The sequence below is a fragment of the Monodelphis domestica genome, chromosome 2 (genome assembly GCF_027887165.1).
Source record: "Monodelphis domestica isolate mMonDom1 chromosome 2, mMonDom1.pri, whole genome shotgun sequence".
NCBI classification, from domain to species: Eukaryota; Metazoa; Chordata; class Mammalia; order Didelphimorphia; family Didelphidae; genus Monodelphis; species Monodelphis domestica.
Genome location: NC_077228.1, coordinates 279,130,989 through 279,150,765, shown reverse-complemented (window position 1 = coordinate 279,150,765; position 19,777 = coordinate 279,130,989). Strand labels below are relative to the sequence as shown.

Below are 19,777 nucleotides of genomic sequence, written 5' to 3'. Positions count from 1 at the left end.
GATCTTCCTAGCCGAGTGATCCTGGGCAAGGCATAACCCCACTCACCTAGTGCTTACTGCTCTTTTGTCTTAGAATCTATACTTTGTAGCAATTCTAGGATAGAAAAGAAGAATTATTAAAAAGGAAAAAATCTGACAGTAGTGTGAAAATGAGTTGAAACCTGAGAAATTTCGGGTTACAAGGTTTTACAGCAGCTCTGATATGAGGGGGACAACATTAGATGTAGAATTAAAAGACCTAGGTGCGAGTCCTGATTCTCCTGTTCCCAAGTTGCACATCCTTATGTTTGGTCATCTGTTTGGTCACAAGAGGCAGCATAACCCAATGGATGGAGCACTGGTCTTGCAACCAACATCTGGGTTGAAATATCCCCAGAGAAACTTTACTGGTTGTGGGACCCTGGGCATGTCACTAAGTTTCTTTTGTGCCTCCATCTCCTCAACTGTAAAATGAGGATGATAATAGCACCTGCCTCATAGGGTTCTTGTAAGACAGAATGACATAATTGCACAAATCATTTTGCAGACCTAAACAGCTGTTATTTGCTATAGAAATATCAGCTGTTATTAGTACATGTGCAGTGAAAATAATACTACTAACACTGCCTACTTCGTGGGATCAGTTTGGGAGACTCAAACCAGATAATGTCTTAAAATCACTTGGAAAGTATAGAGTGAGAGGCAGCTAGATAGTGCAGTGGATAGGGTACCAGGGCCAAAGCCAGGAGATTCTGGGTTCAAATCTAGCCTCAGACATTTCCTAGCTATATAACTCTTTCTTAACCCTAATTGTCTAACTCTTGACTCTCTTCTCTCTTAGAATTGATACTATAGGGGGCAGCTGGGTAGCTCGGTGGGTTGAGAGCCAGGCCTAGAGATGGGAGGTCCTAGGTTCAAATCTGGCCTCGGCCACTTCCTAGCTGTGTGACCCTGGGAAAGTCACTTGACCCCCATTGCCTAGCCCTTACCACTCTTCTGCCTTGGAGCCAATGCACAGTATTGCAAGGTAAGGGTTTAAAAAAAAGAATTGATACTATAAACAGAAGGTAAGGGGAAAGAATGGAGAAAGAAAGAGCCATTATTTTTCCTCCACTAAAGTCTCTAACTCCTACTTCTTGGGTGAGTTTGGACAAAGCACTTAACATTGATAAGCTTCGCTTTCCTTAACTGTAGAATGAAGGAATCCAACTGGATTGAACAAAAGCCCTTTCCAGCTCTAAATCAATGACCTCAAGTCTTCCTATGGTGCCACACCATGGCTTGGAATAGACCCTAGGATTCTCAAAAGAAGGTACCAGGGTGCCATATAGAGAACACTGGATTGAAGTCAATAGACCCAAGTTTAGCTCTCAGTTCTGCCACTTAAATTACTATGGGCCTGGGAAAATTGTCTAATGTCTCTGACTTCAATTTTCTTCTTCTTTTTTTTTTGAGGTAAACAGGCTTAAGTGACTTGCCCAGGATCACACAGCTAATAAGTGGCTGAGGCTGGATTTGAACTCAAGTCTTCCAGACTCAAAACTCAGAACTCTTTCAGCCGTGCTACCTAGCCACCCCTTCAGTTTCCTTCCATCAATCAGAACCTCTAAGGTTCCTTCCAATTCCACATCTCTAATCCTATGACCAATAGAGGGAAAGCCTTGTCAGGTCATAGGAATTTATAAAGGGATGCTGCCCTGCTGACTGCTTCAGTTAGAGCAAAGATACTCAAGAGATCCTACAAGGGGATACATTTCTGGGACCCCACTTCTTCTAAAGGCATATCTGAAAATGTGGTAAGGATTGGGCTTTTCATTGGTGCACTGAGCACCCCCTAAATGAAATCAGAGATATTTTGAAGTGTTAACTCAAACCCTACTCCAGGATCTCCTCATTGGGGTGGTGCATTAGATAAGAGTAGATGGAGTTAAGAACACCTGAATTCAAATTTGGGTTTGAGAAACATACTAGCTATGTGACTCTGTCTAAGTCACTTAACCTGTTTCCTCAACTATAAAATGGAGATAATAGCACTTAACTCACAGGTAGTTTGAAATAATGAGATAATATTTGGAAATAGGATATTTGTAATGCTCTTATCAGTGGATAGTGTGCCAAGCCTGGTCTTGGGAAATGGCCTGAGTTCAAATCTGGCATCAGATACTTCCTAGCTGTGTGACCCTGGGCAAGTCACTTAACCTCAATTGCTTAGCCCTTACTGCTCTTCTATTTTAAATTCAATATTTAATATTGATCCTAAGACAGAAAGTAAGGGTTAAAAAAAAAAGCTCTTTGTTTACCACCTGGCATATATTAGGTGCCTAATAAATGTTTATTCTTTTCCCTTCTCCTTCCTCATATCATGCAGGTTACCAGGGTTTCTCACAGGCTATACCAGAGGAACACAGCCTCTGGCAGGTTCTACTATATTGATCTGGAAAGCTACAGGTGTGGTGCTATAGCAAATCACCACATTTTCTATCTGAGGATCAAACCAGCTACTTTCAAAGAGCCTCTTCAGAGTAGATTACCCACCCAGAAGAAGTGGGAATGTTGTTTTCATTGTTATTTTGTATGTGAATTAGATGAACAAAATTTTCTTCCCACCCTCACATCCTCCACCAGATCCTTTCCAACTTGTATCTGATTCGAGACAATCCAACAGTATCTAGTATGTACCTAATATGTAGCCTAACCCAGTAGCTAGAGAAGTGGGCATGGAATTGGGAAAGCTTGAAATAAAGTCCCTCTCCTGACAGATACTGGCTTTGTGACTGAAGGTCACAAGTCCCTTAACCTCAGTGCCCCAAGAACTTTGAAAGGCTACAGTTGCAGAACAGTTGCAGACTTGTCCACATTGATAGAGGAAGCTTACTCATCTGGAGTTCCCTTTACACATATCCAAACTATGTCAGTCAGCAAGCATTTATTAAATGCCTGCTATGTACCAGGCACTGTGCTAAAAGCTGGAGATACAAAGAAAAGCAAAAAACAGTTCCTACTTTTAAGGAGATCACAGTCTGATGAACTTAGTGTTTTGATAAGAAACCATGTTTATGACTGAGGCATCAAAGATTGAGGATAATGGGGAAAGAAAAGGAAGAAAAATGCATTGCTTTTTCTTTTTTTTAATTAACAAAAATCAATTTTCTTCTCTAATCTCTACCCCACCTACCTAACTAGCACAATTATGTGGAAAAGAAAAACAAAACAAACCCTTGGGGGGTAACTATATCTTGTAATATATTCTTTATTTAATATGGGAAGGGAGAGGGGTCAAACAAAGCAAATTCCCCAGTTGGCAGTGTCCAGCTAGGTGGCACAGAGGATAGAGTGCTGGGTCTGGTGTCAGGAAGACTCATCTTCCTGAGTTCAAATCTATTATACTTATTAGCTGTGTGACCCTGGACAAGTCACTTAATCCTGTTTGCCTCAGTTTCCTTATCTATAGAATGAACTAGAGAAGGAAATGGTCAACCATTACAGTATCTTTGCCAACAAAACCTCAATACAATCACAAAGAGTCAAACATGACTAAATAATAACAAAAAAACATATGTCTCATTTTGTTCCTGAGTCCATTTCCACTTCCTGTCAGGAGATGGGTTATTACTATTTTTATTATCATCTTTTTTTTTATCATTTTTGAGGGGCTTACAAAAAAATAGTCCTGAAACAAGTTTCTATCTCACTATCATTTTTAATCTTTAAAGTTCTGTGCACAGATAGATAAAAATAACTGCCTTTTGTAATTGAATAAAAAGTGTTGGGATATAAGCTCTTTTTGAGCTCACCAAAAATGTCCCCAAGACACCTCCAGTGGCAGACTGAAAAAGAGTATAATAGATACTTCTTCCTCTTATCACATGATTTTGATCTCCTCTGCTTGGTCTTTATGTTTTGAAAGCTTTTCATTCCATGCAGTTTGGATATAATGAGTGTTTGATATGACAACAGTCATTTAAAATGTTGCTTTTCATTTTGCATGGATTGATGTGATATCCAGGCAATTATGGACAATAGGGGAAAGAAGTCTGTGCTGATGGTCTAGTTCAAGTACATTTTATTGGTTGAGACCTCCAAGATATTTTGAACTCTATATTAATAGTATAAGGATTTATCTATGTGAGTCCATGAAGGACAGCAAAGTTCTGATGTGTACCTAATTCTAGCCAACAGGTTGTGTAGTGCTAAGTATTCATTAGGTGCTAAATTTTTATAGCATATAGTAGTACTGGTAGTACTGTATAATTTTTTTTCATCATTTCTTTTGCATAATCTCTATTTGATCACTATGGCTAGGACACTTAAGGATAATTCTTTCTCTAAGTTCTTGTGGCAGTGTCCTGATCTGTAAGAGCCATCATAAAGCACCTCCTTTTCCATCAATAAGTTCACATGGCACAGTCATTTTTGTTATTATTAAAATTACCTTAGTTCATGTGTGAGGGGATGGCAGATTGAACTAGGTTGGTAATGAGAGGAATAAAGAGGAATAAGCAGATATGAGAAACCTTTTGGGAAAAGAATTAATAGAATAAATTTGTCAATAAGATTATTTTAGCTGAGTAACTAGTAGAACTAACAGACAGGGAGCTTGTTTGATTTTAGATTTAGTTTTGTATTTAGTAAGAGAATATATGGATGGATGGATAGATGGATGTATGGATGGATGGATGGATGGATGGATGGATGGAGAACTTGAATTACAAATAGGATTCCTAAAAATTCTACAAATAGCTGAAAACAGAACTAAAGTTACAGATATGGTTATCAAATTAGACTTGATGATGATTGAATGAAAAGAATGAAAAGATAGAAGGGAGATGGTTCATCGATGAAGATGGGAAGGTAAAAAGGAGATAAAAGAAGAGACAGAGAAAAATAAGTTAGAGAAGCAGGAGGAGAATCAAACCAGTATAATACCATATTATAAAAGCCAAAAGAGGAGAGTAGGCTGGAGTGGTCAACAGGAATGGTTGCTACAGAACAGTTAAGAAAGAGGAGGCCTAAGGAGGTCACTGATGACCTTAGACTGGAAATAATTTCAATAAAATGATGGCAGTAGAAATGCTGGGTTTCTAGGGTTAATTTTATAGGGTTAATTCCTAGGATTAGGTGGCAGAAAAGGAGAAGGGGGTAGGAGAGGGATGAGAAAAGAGTAAATAAAGGTATAAAAGGGATGCAAAGATTTTTCAGATGGATGGGACCTCCCTGACGTCATAAAGTTCATTTAAAATTGTTCTTCCCTGACCCTCTCTTCAAAGCCAAGGAGGAATTGAGCAGGGCCTTCAACCAGTGGCTATCCTATCCCATTCCATCTTCACCTTCTCCAATGGAACATATTGTCAAGGAAAGAGACAATACTCTTTCATCTTTTTTCTCTATTTTCTTCAATATGCCCCTTTCTTCACCTTCCATGGATCTGGAAATCCTGAAAACAGAGGCAGAAGAGGCTAGTAATAGTATGGTGATGGAGAAGATTTGGGGTATCTCCTGTACTCATCCCCTATAATACCTACCTCCTCCTCTGTCCCAGGCTATGGGAACCTGAGTCCCCAAACAATGGGTGCCCGGCTCTTCTGCATCTTCTTCGCTCTTCTGGGAATCCCTCTCAATCTTGTGCTGCTCAACAGGCTGGGACGCCTCATGCTCTTCTGGGTTCAGCGTTGGGCCCTGTGGCTGGGTGGAGCCCAGAAGGTAAGAGATATTGGAAAGGAAAGGGAGGATATGGAGACACTGGTAGAAGTTGGGGAGATACTGAGCTAAGTTCCCTGCAGAGAACTTAGGGATCATTTCTGAGGATGAGGAATCCCTTGGGAGAGAGGGGGAACATTGCTGATTCTTAGAGATCATTGGTGAGGGACAGGAAATGGGGGAGTTAGTGTGTGGTTCTTACTGAGTTGAAGGATTACTTGTGGAGGCACCCTTCTTGACAGACAAGGAGGAAGTCATGGAGGTCAAGGGGAATGCATGGAAGTCTGAAGTATAAGGGTAGACAGATGATGGAGGAGAGGTTGGTTACTGCTTCATGCCCCCAAATTCAGCTTGTCTCTTGGGGACCTTCAAGATTTTGCCCCTTTAGATCTACTCCCTCTCTCTCCAGACAAGCTTCCATGATTTCTTGTCTATATTCCCTTACAGAACCAAGCCAGAGCCCGGTGGTATGCTGGCTCCTTTGCCCTCTTCTCAGGCCTCCTACTCTTCTTCTTGCTGCCTCCAATCCTCTTCTCCTCCATGGAAGGATGGAGCTATGAAGAGGGATTCTACTATTCCTTCATTACTCTCAGCACTGTAGGTTTTGGTGACTATGTAATAGGTGAGTTTTTGGGAGGGAGGGACAAGAAAAGTTCCAGGGATCATCACAGTCATCCTCCTGCCTTCAGGCCAGACATTCTCTCTTTACTTCCTTTCCTAGAGATTCCAAGGGTAGAATGATACCTTATCTATGAATTAAGAATGATCTAAGAATTTCACACCACAGGGGCTATTCTGCTTCCTAACTATGACTTTGGGAAAGTCAAGCTCTCTAGCCTTCATCTCCTCATCTCTAAAATCAGGGATTTCGACTATATGACCTCGATGGTCCTTTCTGGCTCCAAATCCTGTGAACCTATGATCTTAAATGTCTTAACAGAGGGCCTGAAACATAGCAGGTGCTATATAAATGCTTTTTCCCATCCCCTTCCCCTCTATGGAGCTAAATATAGAACTGGAACTAGACAAGCTATGCACTCAACGCATAAGGAAGCACCAAGAGTGATACTTCTTAGCCTTGTTATGTGTTGACACCACAGGTAAAAGTAACAAGAGTAGCCTGTGGCTCCAAGAAATGTAGCATGGTGGCCATACCCAGGCAAAATCATCTAGGCCAACAGGATAAACCAGGTTGAGGGTGACCAACAAACCTCAAACCCATCGTAAGTTAGGGAGACATTATCCCAGTCATGTGAAGATGTCCCCAGAAAAATGGGTAGAAGAGAACAGTTTGTTCCAAGGGCCATGAAAGTGGCTGAAGCAGGTATTATAGAGCACTTAGAGCAGCGGTTCTCAACCTCTCAATTTGTAGCAATGAGAATACATAATGTATATCAGGTATTTACATTCCGAATCATAACTGTAGCAAAATTACAGTTTTGAAGTAGCCACCAAAATAATTTTTTGGTTTGGGGTCACTGCAACATGAGGAACTGTATTGCAGGGTCAGGGCTTTAGAAAGGTTGAGAACCACTGACTTAGAGACCAGGAAGACATTCAAGATGCCAAGGTCATCCACTGAATCCTGGGCAATTTTTGTCTTGCCATTGGACTTCAATGATTGAACAATTGAGGCTAATGTTTTGTGCAACTCTGCCTCACCTGTATCCAATTCATGTATTCATGAATTCATAGATTCATCCAATTTACCCCATGATGAAATTGATTCTCTTCAAAAACAAAATATGACCAAGCCCATATTTTTTAAAGAGGCCTCAAATTCCACTCTCTGTGGCACATTCCTTTTTCAGAGATGCCTCAAATCCTTCCAGCTGCTCAGTTACACACATTTTCAAGCACAAGAGGGCTCCATTTTCAAACTTTGCTGCAGAGTGCACAAAAGATTGATCCTAATTCTTCCTAAATCCCTCCTGTTTTAAGTTTCTCTTTTGATCCAGTCTTCAGGGGAAAATAAGGGTAGTTTGTCACCATTCTCCAGCTCATTGGTCTAAGGCTCCAAAGACTGCAGACAGTTCCGCGTGGCTCCTTCCTCCCTGCTGGAGAAACAATTTAAAGTAAATATCTGAGTGATGGGGTGGTATATATATTCCCAATGAAGAAAGTTGAAGGCTCCAGTTAGTGTTTCCAGGGTCATTAAAGAGGCAGAAGCCTCCAGACAATCCAGATCTCCTCCTCCAGACCTCCCCATACCCTCACACCCAATCTAGGAATGCCCAATCCTAGGAAGGTGGGGCAGATCACACATCAGTCATTCCGATCATACCTGAACTTCTAAGAAGAGGTATGTTCCATATAAAGTCAAATATACCACTCTTTGTAGACAGAGACTAGGAGGCAAGAAACCTGAGTTCAAGTTCCACCTCTGCCACTGATTAGCTAACAGATAATTCCCCTTCTCTTAGACTGTTCACCTGCAAAATCAGAAAGGTAGACCAGCATTTTCCAAAATGGGTCACACAGAACCCTAATGTCCAACATTCTGTTTTGGGGAGAGGGAGAAAGATGTATGTGAGAACATATTACTAGTTTTTTCCCTCTAAAATTTTAAGTATGTATATGTATATATATATATATATATTTTTTTTAAACCCTTACCTTCCATCTTGGATTCAGTACTGTGTATTGGCTCCAAGACAGAAGAGTGTTAAGGGCTAGGCAATGGGGGTCAAGTGACTTGCCCAGGGTCACACAGCTGGGAAGTGTCTGAGGACAGATTTGAACCTAGGACCTCCCGTCTCTAGGCCTAGCTCTCAATCCACTGAGCTACCCAGCTGCCCCCTTTCATGTATATTTTTAAAATATTGTGATGTATGTATATTTTTAAAATATTGTGATGATTTTTCTAGTAGGAAATTTGGCATATTATTTTTCCCTCTAAAACTTAAAGTATACATTAAAATAATATTGTAGCATTTTTCCAGTAGGAAAATTGGCTTATTTTCATGTATTTTGTTACAAAAATCCCCCAATCCCTTTCCCACCCCCTCCATCTCAGGGATGTGCCATGTTGTTAGGCTTCCCCCACCCTCACACAACCAACAGCATTTATCAGTGCTGTCAATATAGCTGAAACTCTAAAGTATTCCCTGGTCAAACTAGATGATCTCTAAGGGTTCTTCTACTTCTAAAGAATTACCTAATTCTTTTTTTTTTTTAAACTCTTACCTTCTGCCTTAGAATCAATACTAAGTATCAGTTCCAAGGCAGAAGAATGATAAGGGCTAGACAATTGAGATTGTGACTTGCCCAGGATCACCCAGCTAGAAAGTGTCTGAAACAAAGAGAATTATTTAATTTAGTAATATAACAGCAGTCAGACAGGTAACAACAATTTATTAAGAGCTTATTATGTGCCTATTGAGGCAGCTAGGTTGCTCAGTGGTTAAAGTGCTAAACCTAAAGTCAGGAAGAATCTGAGTTCAAATCTAGTCTCAGATACTTCTTATCTATGTGACCCTGAGCAAGTCCCTCAACCCTGCTTGCCATGTTCCCTCATCTGTTAAGTGAATATGAGAAGGAAATGACAAACCACTCCAGTATCTTTGCCAAGAAAACCCCCAAATCAGGTCACAAAGAGTGGGACACAACTAAAAATGACAGAATTACAATGACAACAACAATCCTTTGCTAAGGGTTAGAGATAGAAAGGCAAAGAGTAGCCCCTGTTTGTTTTTTAGCCCCCATTCTTAAGACACTCTCAGTTTAATGGGGGAGACAACACGTAACTAACCAGTTACATATAAGATATATGCAGAGTCCATCAAGGATGTAGTTTGCCACCCAAATTTTACATTTTCAGTATAAGCAAGAAACTGGCAATCATGGGGAGGTAGGTGGCCCACTGAATAGAGAACAATGACAATGATGAAAAGACATTGATAGTGATAATCACTGACATTTATGTGGCTCCTTAATGTTTACAAAGTATTTTACATCCATTATCTTATTTGAACCTCAAAGCATTCCCTGGAGTAGATGGAAGGTAATCTCAGATATGCAGAACATACCTCTCTTATGGAAAAAAAAATGAAAGATTAAGAAGCCTCTTCATGAGGGTGAAAGAGGAAAATGTAAAATCGGGCTTAAAGCTTATCATCAAAACTAAGATTTTTGGCAACTGGTCCCATCACTTCCTGGCCGATCAAGGGAGAAGAAATGGAAACAGTTATCAGATTTTATATTCTTGGGCTCAGAGATCACTGCAGATAGTGATTGCAGTGATGAAATTAAAAGATGCTTTCTCCTTGGAAGGAAAACTATGGCAAATCTGGCCAGCATAATAACAATCAGAGACATCACCTTGCTGATAAAGGTCCATGTGCTCAAAGTTATGATTTTTCCAGTGATGACATATGGCTGTGAGAGTTAAACTACAAGGAAAGCTGAGTCCCATAGAAATTATTTTTGTGGTGCTGCTTTTGAAAGCAACAGAATCTGCTTTCAAATTGTGGTGCTAGAGAAGACTTTTGAGAGTCCCTTGGACAACAAGAAGATCAAAGCAGTAACTACTTAAATTAATTCAGACTCTTCACTGGAAGGTCAAATACTGAAACTGAAGCTCAAATATTTTGGCCACATAATGAGAAGACAGGACTCATTAGAAAAGATTAATGTTGGGAAAAATCACAAGCAAAAGGAGAAGGGGATAACAAAAGACAAAATGGATAGATAACATCATGGAAGCAAAGAACATGAGCTTGGACAGACTTAGGGAGATAGTGGAAGATAAAAGGACCTGCCATGCTATGATCCATGAGGTCATAAAGAGTCAGACATGACTGAATGACTGAACAAAAATTTCATAGGGAAAGCACTGGGGGGAAAAAGAAATAGAAAGGCCTCCCGCAGAAACTGAGACATGAGTTGAGTCTTGAAAAAAGACAGAGAAACAAATAAAATAGCTTTAAGTGTTTTACATATTTATAAATTATAAGTTTTTATATTAAATACATAAATATAATATATAATAATTTATATATATGTATAATTATAAAAGCACCACCTTAAGGGCTGTTGGGAGAATCAAATCGGGTAATTCTTTTTTGCTTCTCACATCAGCCCTATAAGTCAGGTGTTATTATCTTTGCTATTTTACTGAAGAGGATGCTAAAACTGAGTGACTTTCCCCAGGCCACTATCCACCAGTCCTAAGAGTCAGAGAAGGGAGAGCATTCCAGGCCTAGGGGATAGCCAGGAAATAGGCATGGAGTAAGGCCATAGGGAGTTGGGTTCAAGAAACAAATAGACTGGTAAAGCCAGATTCAGGAGTAGAGAGGAAAGATAAAAAGGGGCCAGGTTGTGAAGATTATGAAGGCCCTTAAATGCCAAACAGAGAAGTTTTATGTTTAATTCTGGAAGTAATAGGGAGCCATTGGAATTTACTGAGGGGGTGGAGTGACATGGAGAGACCTATGTTTTAGGAAAATCATTTTGGCAGTTTGGGGGAGGATGGATTGGAGCTGGAACAAAACTAGGACTTTCAATCTTCATTGTTTTAATTTGGTAGTTCTCCAGAGGGCACAATTTCAATTCAATTCAATAAATGTTTATTAAGCACTTGGGGTGCATAGGTATTTAAGAAGGACTAGTACCTCTGGTGGGAAGACTTGCTCATCTACCTTTAGTATCCATTTGGCACTCAATTCAAACCTTTGGCTCCAAGAAGCTGTAGCAAATGCAATAGCCACAGGCTGGTAAAACCATCTAGGCAGACTGGCTTAACCAGACTGAGTGTAACCAATGGGCCACAGACCCATTGGTAAATTACAGGAACATCTGCCCCAAGCATTGGAAGACTTCTCCCTGTGGAATGAGTAGAGAACAATCTGTTCCATCGACCATGAAGGCTGAAGAAGCAGGCAGTGTGGAGAGCTTAGAACTTCACTAGATATTGAAGATGCCAAGGTCATCCACTGCATCTCAGGCCAGGGCCAGTCATCCTGACTTCTGTCTTGCCACCAGATTTCAGTGACTCTGGAAGAGAGAGTGAGACTAAAGACTTTCTGTAACTCTGCCTCACTTAAATCCAATTCATTCAAAAGTAAAGACTCCATGATGCCATTGGAATTATTTGAACACAAAGGACAAAGAGCAACAATTAAGTGTCTTCTGTGTACTAGACATTGTGCTAAGAACTGGGGATACAATTAAGAAAAAGAAAGACAGTCCTTGCCCCCCCAAGGATCTTACCATCTAATGAGGGAAGATAGTGCACAAACAGTAGCTGAAAAGGATTGGGTGGGGAGGATGCAAATACCAGTAGAGGGTGAGGGGGAAGCAGCTGAGTTGCTGAAATAAAGAATTACCTGAAAAGTTCTGAGCCCTCTATAAAGGAAGACTTTGGAGGAATTTATTACCCCACCATCCAGCTCTTCAATCAGAGAAAACAAGAAACTAAGGGAGTTGTCTTAAAAATTGTCAGTCCAGGCAGCTAGATGGCATGGTGGATAGAACAGCCAGCCTGGAATCAGGAAGATCTGGGTTCAGGTCTAGTGTCACTCTTCCTGGCTATGTGATGCTGAGCAACTCATTTATCCTTGTCTGCCTAGCCCTTACCCTTCTGTCTTAGAATTGTCCCTAAAATAGAAAGTAAGAGTTATTTTTAAAAAATATCTTGGTCATTCTGTATGGGGATGAGATTTCAGGGATCAGCTTTTCTCCTAGAGAAGGCATGATATGATGTACCATGGAGCTGAACCTAGCTGCATGACCCTGGGCAAGTCACTTAACCCCAGTTGCCTAGCCTTTCTTTCTACTCCTTTGCCTTAGAACCCATACTTAGTATTGATTCTAAGACAGAAGTTAAGAATTTTTAAAAAGGTAAAAAAGCTGAGCTGCTGATGGAAAATGGAGCTGTCTGGAATTCCAACCTTTTTTCCCCAAATGGAGAAACTGAGGTCTGTCTGCCAGAGATGATACCCCTCAGATCACAGAGCAGCTGAGCCATGGATGGAAGTCATCCTCACTGAGGCTTTCAGAGCCTCTTTATCCCACAATCTGTGGTGGAGGTCAGTCCCCCTTGCCAGCCATTGGCTCCTTTCCAGCCCTGCCTCTCTTCCTTCAATTGCATTTGCTACCCATTTAAGCCCTTTGCCAGCTGCTTGGTCCCTCGACCTTTACATTTGTGGCTGAAAAATGAAATAAGAGGACAGAAAAATCCCTCCTTCCACCCTACTCCCCCCTTGCCTGCTGCTGGCTACAGAGAAATCTTGCTCACTACTGATCTCATTTTGGCTCCCAACTAAATCATAGCTCTGAGCTTTAGTAATTCAATCAGCCTTAATCCAATCCCCACCACTGAGGCAACAGGGCCACACCAGGAGGGGTACCAAGGCCAAGGAGAGGAAAAGAAGGTGAGAGACAGGAGGTGGGTTTTTTTTCACCTTTGCTTCCTTTAGCCTGGTATTTCTGGGTACCCAGAATAATTCTGAGAGATCGCTCTCATAAGATAAGGCAGGAGAAGGGAGGAGTCCTCAACTCCAGACACATTACATCTCTGAATCTCTTGGGGAAATTGGGGGAAGGGAAGGTCTGAGACAAAGGAAGAAAGGCTAGGGAAAGGAATGTCAAGGAAAAGGATTAAAACTAGTTATCTTTGGAAAGTAAAAGGAAACTGGCTGGTATCATATCACTTTGTGCCATGCCTTTAAATGGCATAGTTGCCTATAAAAGGAATATTTATTGTATTATAATATGAAAAAGTCCTTGCCTTCAGGGAGCTCTCAGGCTGGATCTAGCAAAGCAACAAACAAATGCAACAGCATCTACTGAAAACACAACATAAAATATGTTTTGCATAACTTCATATGAATAGTCAATATCATGTTGCTTTATCTTCTCAAGAGGTGGGGGAGAACAGGAAGAAAATGAAGAATATGGAACTCAAAGTATTTTCTAATGAATGTTAAAATATTTTACAATTTACCCAAGAAAAAATACATTTTACATGTAATTGTGAAATATTTAATGAAATAAATTTTTAAAATTAGAAAAAAGAAAACATACTGTAAATAAGTCATCTCAAATAATAGAGATTCAAGGCAGAAGAGATTTAAAATAGCCAGCTTTTGTATAGCATTTTAAGGTTTGCAAACCACTTTGTATGTGGTTTCTCATTTGATCCTTAGAGCAATCCTATAAGGTAGGTGCTATTATTATCATCTTCATTTTACAGATAAGGAAACTGAGGCTGAGAGAGGTTATGTGATTTGCCATAGTTATTAAGTTTTCAAGGCTGTGATGATTTCTTGGGCTCCTTCTTTTTACAGGGATGGATCCAGGTAGAAGGTACCCAGTATGGTACAAGAATCTCGTGTCCATGTGGATCCTCTTCGGAATGGCTTGGCTGGCCCTCATCATCAACTTGGTCATCTCTCTGCTAGAGAGTTCAATAGTCCTATGCCCTTGTAGCAGAAGGAACCCATGCAGAACTTGGGGATCCACTGAAGACACCAACCACCACAAATCAAAAATCATACCTGGAAACAGTGGTGGGAACCCCACCCATAGTTGATAATGGATGGAGCAAGATCCTTTGGATTTAGATCTGGAAGGAACTTTAGAGATCATCCAATCCCTCACTTTACATAGGGGAAAACTAAGGCCCCCAGAGGAGTACTGACTTGTCTTAGATCTCACACATTAAAGAGCAAAGGTGGCCCTGGAATTCAGACCTGGGTCTTCTGAATCCTCCACACTTTTATAGCAGCACCCCCACCTTCTCCTCACCATCACCACCTACCTACAAGATGACTCATTGCTAATCCTCAATGGACCATAACCTGTGACCTTCTCCCCTTCCTCCCTGGCTTCCTTCCAGCCCTTCTCTTGTGTTGGCCACTCCAGAAAAACATCCTCTCCTCCACACACCACTACCACCACTTGCATCATAGCTCCATGTAACTCACACTCCAAATAGTAAAAATGAGAGACACAATTAGAGGATCAAAGAGAAAAGCCCCACAGTATGGAATTTACCCAAGAAAAAATGAGTCGTGTTTATGTAAAAGAGACATAAACTCCTCAAGTTCAGGGAGTCTATTTTGTCTATGAGCATGCCTTAAGAAGTGCTAAATAAATCTTGAGTTGAATTGAATACAAAAGGGGTGTGGGAAGTGTTGGGGTACTGCCCAGGACTTTAGAAGCCTTTGAATCTGGGACGACCAAGTGCTGTATAAATGAATCAATGTTGTTGTTGCTGCTGCTGCAAGAAGCATCTTATCCTAGTGGACAGAGAGCTAGCCTCAGAGCCAGCAAGACCTGGGTTCAAGATTTGACTAATGACACATACTGGCTATATGATCCTGGACTAGGCACTTAACCTCTCCATGCTCTAAGTCAAGTCAAAGGTGGCAAGCATGAAGCCTATGGACCACTTTGCTGAAACCACACACCAGAGAGTGCAGCAAGAACCAGATGACAATGTAATGTGTGGGGTAGCTAGGTGGCTCAGATTCAGTCAGGTCTAGAGATGGGAGGTTGAATCTGGTCTCAGATATTTCCTAGCTGTGTGACCCTGGGCAAGTGTTTTACTCCCCAATGTCTAGCCCTTACAGCTCTTCTACTTTGGAGTCAGTACACAGTTATTGATTCTTAGAAAGACAGAAGGAGTTTGTGTGTGTGTGTGTGTGTGTGTGTGTGTGTGTGTGTGTAATTGGTGAAAGGGAAGGCATCTAAATGGCACAATAGATAGAGTGCCAGGCCTGGAGTCAGGAGGACCTGGGTTCAAATCTGAATTCAGATACTTCCTAGCAGTGTGACCCTGGGCAAGCCACTTAACCCTATTTGCCTCGCCCTTGCCCTTCTGTTTAGAGTTGTTACAAAGATAGAACGCAAGGATTTTTTAAATGTAATTGGGAAATATTTAACAAATAACCAGAAATGTAAATAAACACAGATGATGTTCTAAATTAATATATTTGCCCACAGAGATCCCTATGTAAAGTTTAGTGGCCCCATTTTTATTGAGTTTGACACCACCATATTAGGCAACTCTAGAACAGAAAGTTCACAACTTTTTTTGTTTCATTAGACCTTGTTGGCAGTCTAGTGAAGCTGATAGACCCCTTTCATAATAATGTTTTTAAATTCATAAAATAAAATATACAGTATTATAACAGAAACCAATTACATTGAAATACAGTTATGAAAATAGTTTTTTTTAATATAAGACTGTGGACTCCAGGTTAAGAACCTATCTATAAATTGAAGAGAAGGGATTGACCTGCATTGTGAAAGTTTCTTCAGCCAAGCATTGAAAACACAAGACAGTTCTCTATTTCTATCATCATTAATATTGTTAGAGAAAGGGGACAAAATTCTGAGGAATGGGAATCAAATCCTATATGCTTACTAAGGAACCAAAAAGAATTTCTTTGGTCAAATGGTTTTTGGCCATTCTTGGTAAGACTGATGCATCTCTGGGGAAAAAAAAAAGACTGATGCATCTATAGGGTACATATTTTCATCACTGGCCCGGTGTCTTATCTGCCTTTCCATAGAGAGATCAGAAGAACTTGCAGAGGACAATTGTTAATTAGGAATTTTTACACTTGGATAAATGAGGAGGTTGAGGAAGAGGAGGAATGGACCATAAAGGACAGCCCAAATCATGTAGTCTTGGGTACAGTCAAACCAGGAGAAGAGACATCCTATCTCCTAGAAAATCTAGCCTGAACCCTGACTTGTGCAGAGTGGGTAGAGAACCCAGAGAGAGAAGAACCACAATGAACCTGTGGACAGAGATATGAAGGGTGAGAAGAGCTAGACTGATGGTTGCCGTAGGAAAGGAAAACAGCCTTACCCTGAAATGGCACCTCTACCTCTAGCTAGTTCATTGTCATTCCAGTTGTGTCCAACTCTTTGCAACCCTATTTGGGATTTTCTTGGAAAAGATACTGGAGCAGTTTACCATTTCCTTCTCCAACTCATTTTACAGACAAGGAAACTGAAGCCAACAGGGTTACGTTTCTTGCCCAGGGTAACATAGATAACAAGTGTATGAGACTGGATTTGAACTCATCAAGATGAATCTTCCTGACTCTAGATCTATCCACTGCTCCATCTAGCTGCCCTAGTTAGGCAGGGCTCTGTTAAAGAGTCAGCTTCCCTTCTCTGGGCCTCAGTTTCCTCATATGTATAATGGAAATATTAGAACACATCCAGATCCAAAAGCTCATGATTCCTCCTATTCCTATGAAAGCCATCCTTCTATCCCCTGGAGTTAATTTGTGGGTGTGGTCATTACTAACAGATCCTGCTGATCGGCACCTCTACCTGTCAAAATTTACAGTCAGCCTAAAACCTTGTCTCGGCAGAGTTTTGATGAGAACACTAAGGAAGCTAGCACAGGAATGCCCCCACAGAGCATTCAAGAGAGGGAATTATGGCTGCTTCAGTGTAAACTCTACCCATGACTGGAAAAATTTTTCAGTGCCTGTCCTTCTAGAAATAAGGTCAGGGGCATTATCTCCATAGAAGAAGGACAGGGTACAGTTACGCCATCCAAATCTACGCAGACATTGGCCTTGGAGCTCTGGGTATGCCAGAGGAAGATGAAAGTTGGTACAAAGTACAACTAAAATTGGCACTGTTGGTAAACAACAGAGAATGTCCATTCTCCTTCCCTTCAGCTGACCTGGAAATGGAGTTCCTTGAAGGGGGGTGTCTTGAACTTACGTGTCACATCCTTCCAAGAAATTTTGAAACTTCATATATGAGTGGCTACAGGAAATTAATCCCTAGAAAGAAATTATAGTGAGTATAGACAGACAGACGGAGGCAAGATTATAGACCGAAGAGGTTGCATCACTCTTGACCATTGTCCCTCATAGTCCCTGAACAAGGGTCCATTACCTTCCTCTTCCACGTACCCAGAAGATAGTTTGCTCCCAAAAGTTTGCTGCGGGAGGTCAACACAAAGTAGCAAAACTCAAGGCTTGGGTATTTGCTCAAAATTACACAGGTGGCAAAGAGCAAAGTCAGATATCTAGCCTCCAAAGCTCATTCAGCCTGGCCTGAACCAGTCATAGATACCAGTAGAATAAAATCCAATATTAATTTTTAGCCTTGACTTTTTCCCTGCTCTCTGTCTCTGTCTCTCTCTCTCTCTCTCTCTCACACACACACACACAAACACACACACAATCTTCCACCTCCCCATCCATGTACAAAACTGAAGAACAGGGATCTGTGGGATTCTGTAGCAAACAGTACTTAATAAACTAGAATTACTGCAAGTCGAGGCCAGCAACTAATAAAAATAATTGTGCAGATACAGTACAGGCAGACTACCTAAAAGTTGGGAGGAGAGTGAGAAAGAGAAGAAAAATGTGTATTTTAGGAACAAAGGGGGGGGGGGGAGGGAGAGCTTGACTAACAGAGATGGTCCCTGCCCTAGGGATCTCTTGGTCTGAGATAAACACCCACACATACACACAGAAGTGAAATTATTATAAAGGGAAGAGGTATGTCACTTGGCGCAAGATTTTTTTAAATTACTGTAATTTCTCCTATCTGTACAAATGTACTTTAAATAGAAATGATTATAAGTAGATATAATTTTACTTTGAAATAAAATTTTTTATTCTATCTCTATTTTCTTTGCCTTATGGATAAAAAATTTATCTTTTTCAATTAATGCTGCTTGGTTCTTCTAAGTGGACTAGAGGATCTTCACATCATGGACAGAGCAAAAAGCTGAGGAGAGAAAGTATGAGGAGGAGGAAAAACCAAGTGAAGACCACTATGGCAACTCAGTTGACTGCCTCTGCTCATTTCAAAGGTGCTTTAGAAACTGATTGAATGAGAGAGAAATATGGCTTTGTAGTAGAAAACTTTTATTGACCTCTCTGAACAGATTTAACTGGTGTATGTGAGCCACATGACCTCTGGCTGTAGTGGGGGGCTCAGCCTGAAAACATTCTACTGATGAAGTTCTAGATGTGTCTTGGTTAGCTTTAGCCATAATATTCACAATTGCTCATATATACCCAGATGTGTCACAGCTGTTGCATACTTGTAACAGACATGTGTACACACATATATGCCAAATGCATATTTCCTAGCTATTGTTATATATTCTACACATGCTTGCACACACACACACACACACACACACACAGAAAGAGTAAGGATATGTTCACCAGAAAAGTACGGGACAATGTTCAAGTATAGGGGTCGGGGAATTTTGCCAGCATTTGCTGATAAGCAGAGCCAACTTCAACATCAGCGGCTGTCACCAGCTGTCCATCAGGAGTTTTGCCATTCCTGACTTCTGTCTGACTCCTTTCCCTTCCTTTTCCTTCCTTTACCTTCCCTTCCCTTGCCTTGCCTTGCCTTGCCTTGCCTTGCCTTGCCTTGCCTTCCCTTCCTTTCCCTTCCTTTCCCTTCCCTTCCTTTCCCTTCCCTTCCTTTCCCTTCCCTTCCCTTCCCTTCCTTTCCCTTCCCTCAGATTCCTAGTCCCTCTAAGATTTAAATAATGGTCTTTTACAACTTACAGAGCACTATTTGCAGCATCTAGATGGCACCTAAATGGTAGATTAGAGAAAATATTATCCTGGAGACAGGAAGACATGAATTCATATACTCCCTCAGACACTACCTGTGTGACCCTAAGCAAATCATTTAACATCTGTCTGCCTTGGTTTCCTCATCTCTAAAATGAGGATAATAAATAATAATAGTACCTCCCTAAGGCAGGGACCATCTCTGACAGAGGCGAGTTCTCCCTCCTTCCTTTTCCCCTCTTGCTTCTATCACCCACATTATTCTCCTCTTCCTCACTTTCTCCTCCCAACTTTTAGGGAGTTTGCCTGTTCTATATCTCCACAATTATTTGTTGCTGACCTCACCTTGTAATAATTCTGGTCTATTAAGTTGTAGTGAGGATAAAATGAGATAATCTTTGTAAAGTGCTTTGCAAACCTTAAAGCACCTGATTAATATTAGTATTAGCATTTATTAAATCCAAAAATTTCATCATCTAGCAATCAGCCTGATAATAAACCTTCCTGAACTTAGCTAGACTGGTCGTTAGATGATAGAAGAACCTTGGTAGGATCATAAACTCACCCAGCATAGT

The 19,777-nt window shown here is 40.8% G+C and overlaps 1 protein-coding gene across 1 annotated transcript in view; it reads left to right on the top strand.

The window, feature by feature from the left end:
* KCNK17 (potassium two pore domain channel subfamily K member 17) overlaps positions 1-18,037 on the top strand; it is a 28,550-nt gene extending 10,513 nt beyond the window's left edge. The window contains exons 3-5 of the mRNA XM_001379407.3: positions 5,519-5,679; positions 6,124-6,298; positions 13,965-18,037. Coding sequence (XP_001379444.2) covers positions 5,519-5,679; positions 6,124-6,298; positions 13,965-14,209 — 581 coding nt within the window. The 3' untranslated portion in view covers positions 14,210-18,037. The remainder of the gene's footprint in view (positions 1-5,518; positions 5,680-6,123; positions 6,299-13,964) is intronic.
* Positions 18,038-19,777: the final 1,740 nt, after the last annotated feature.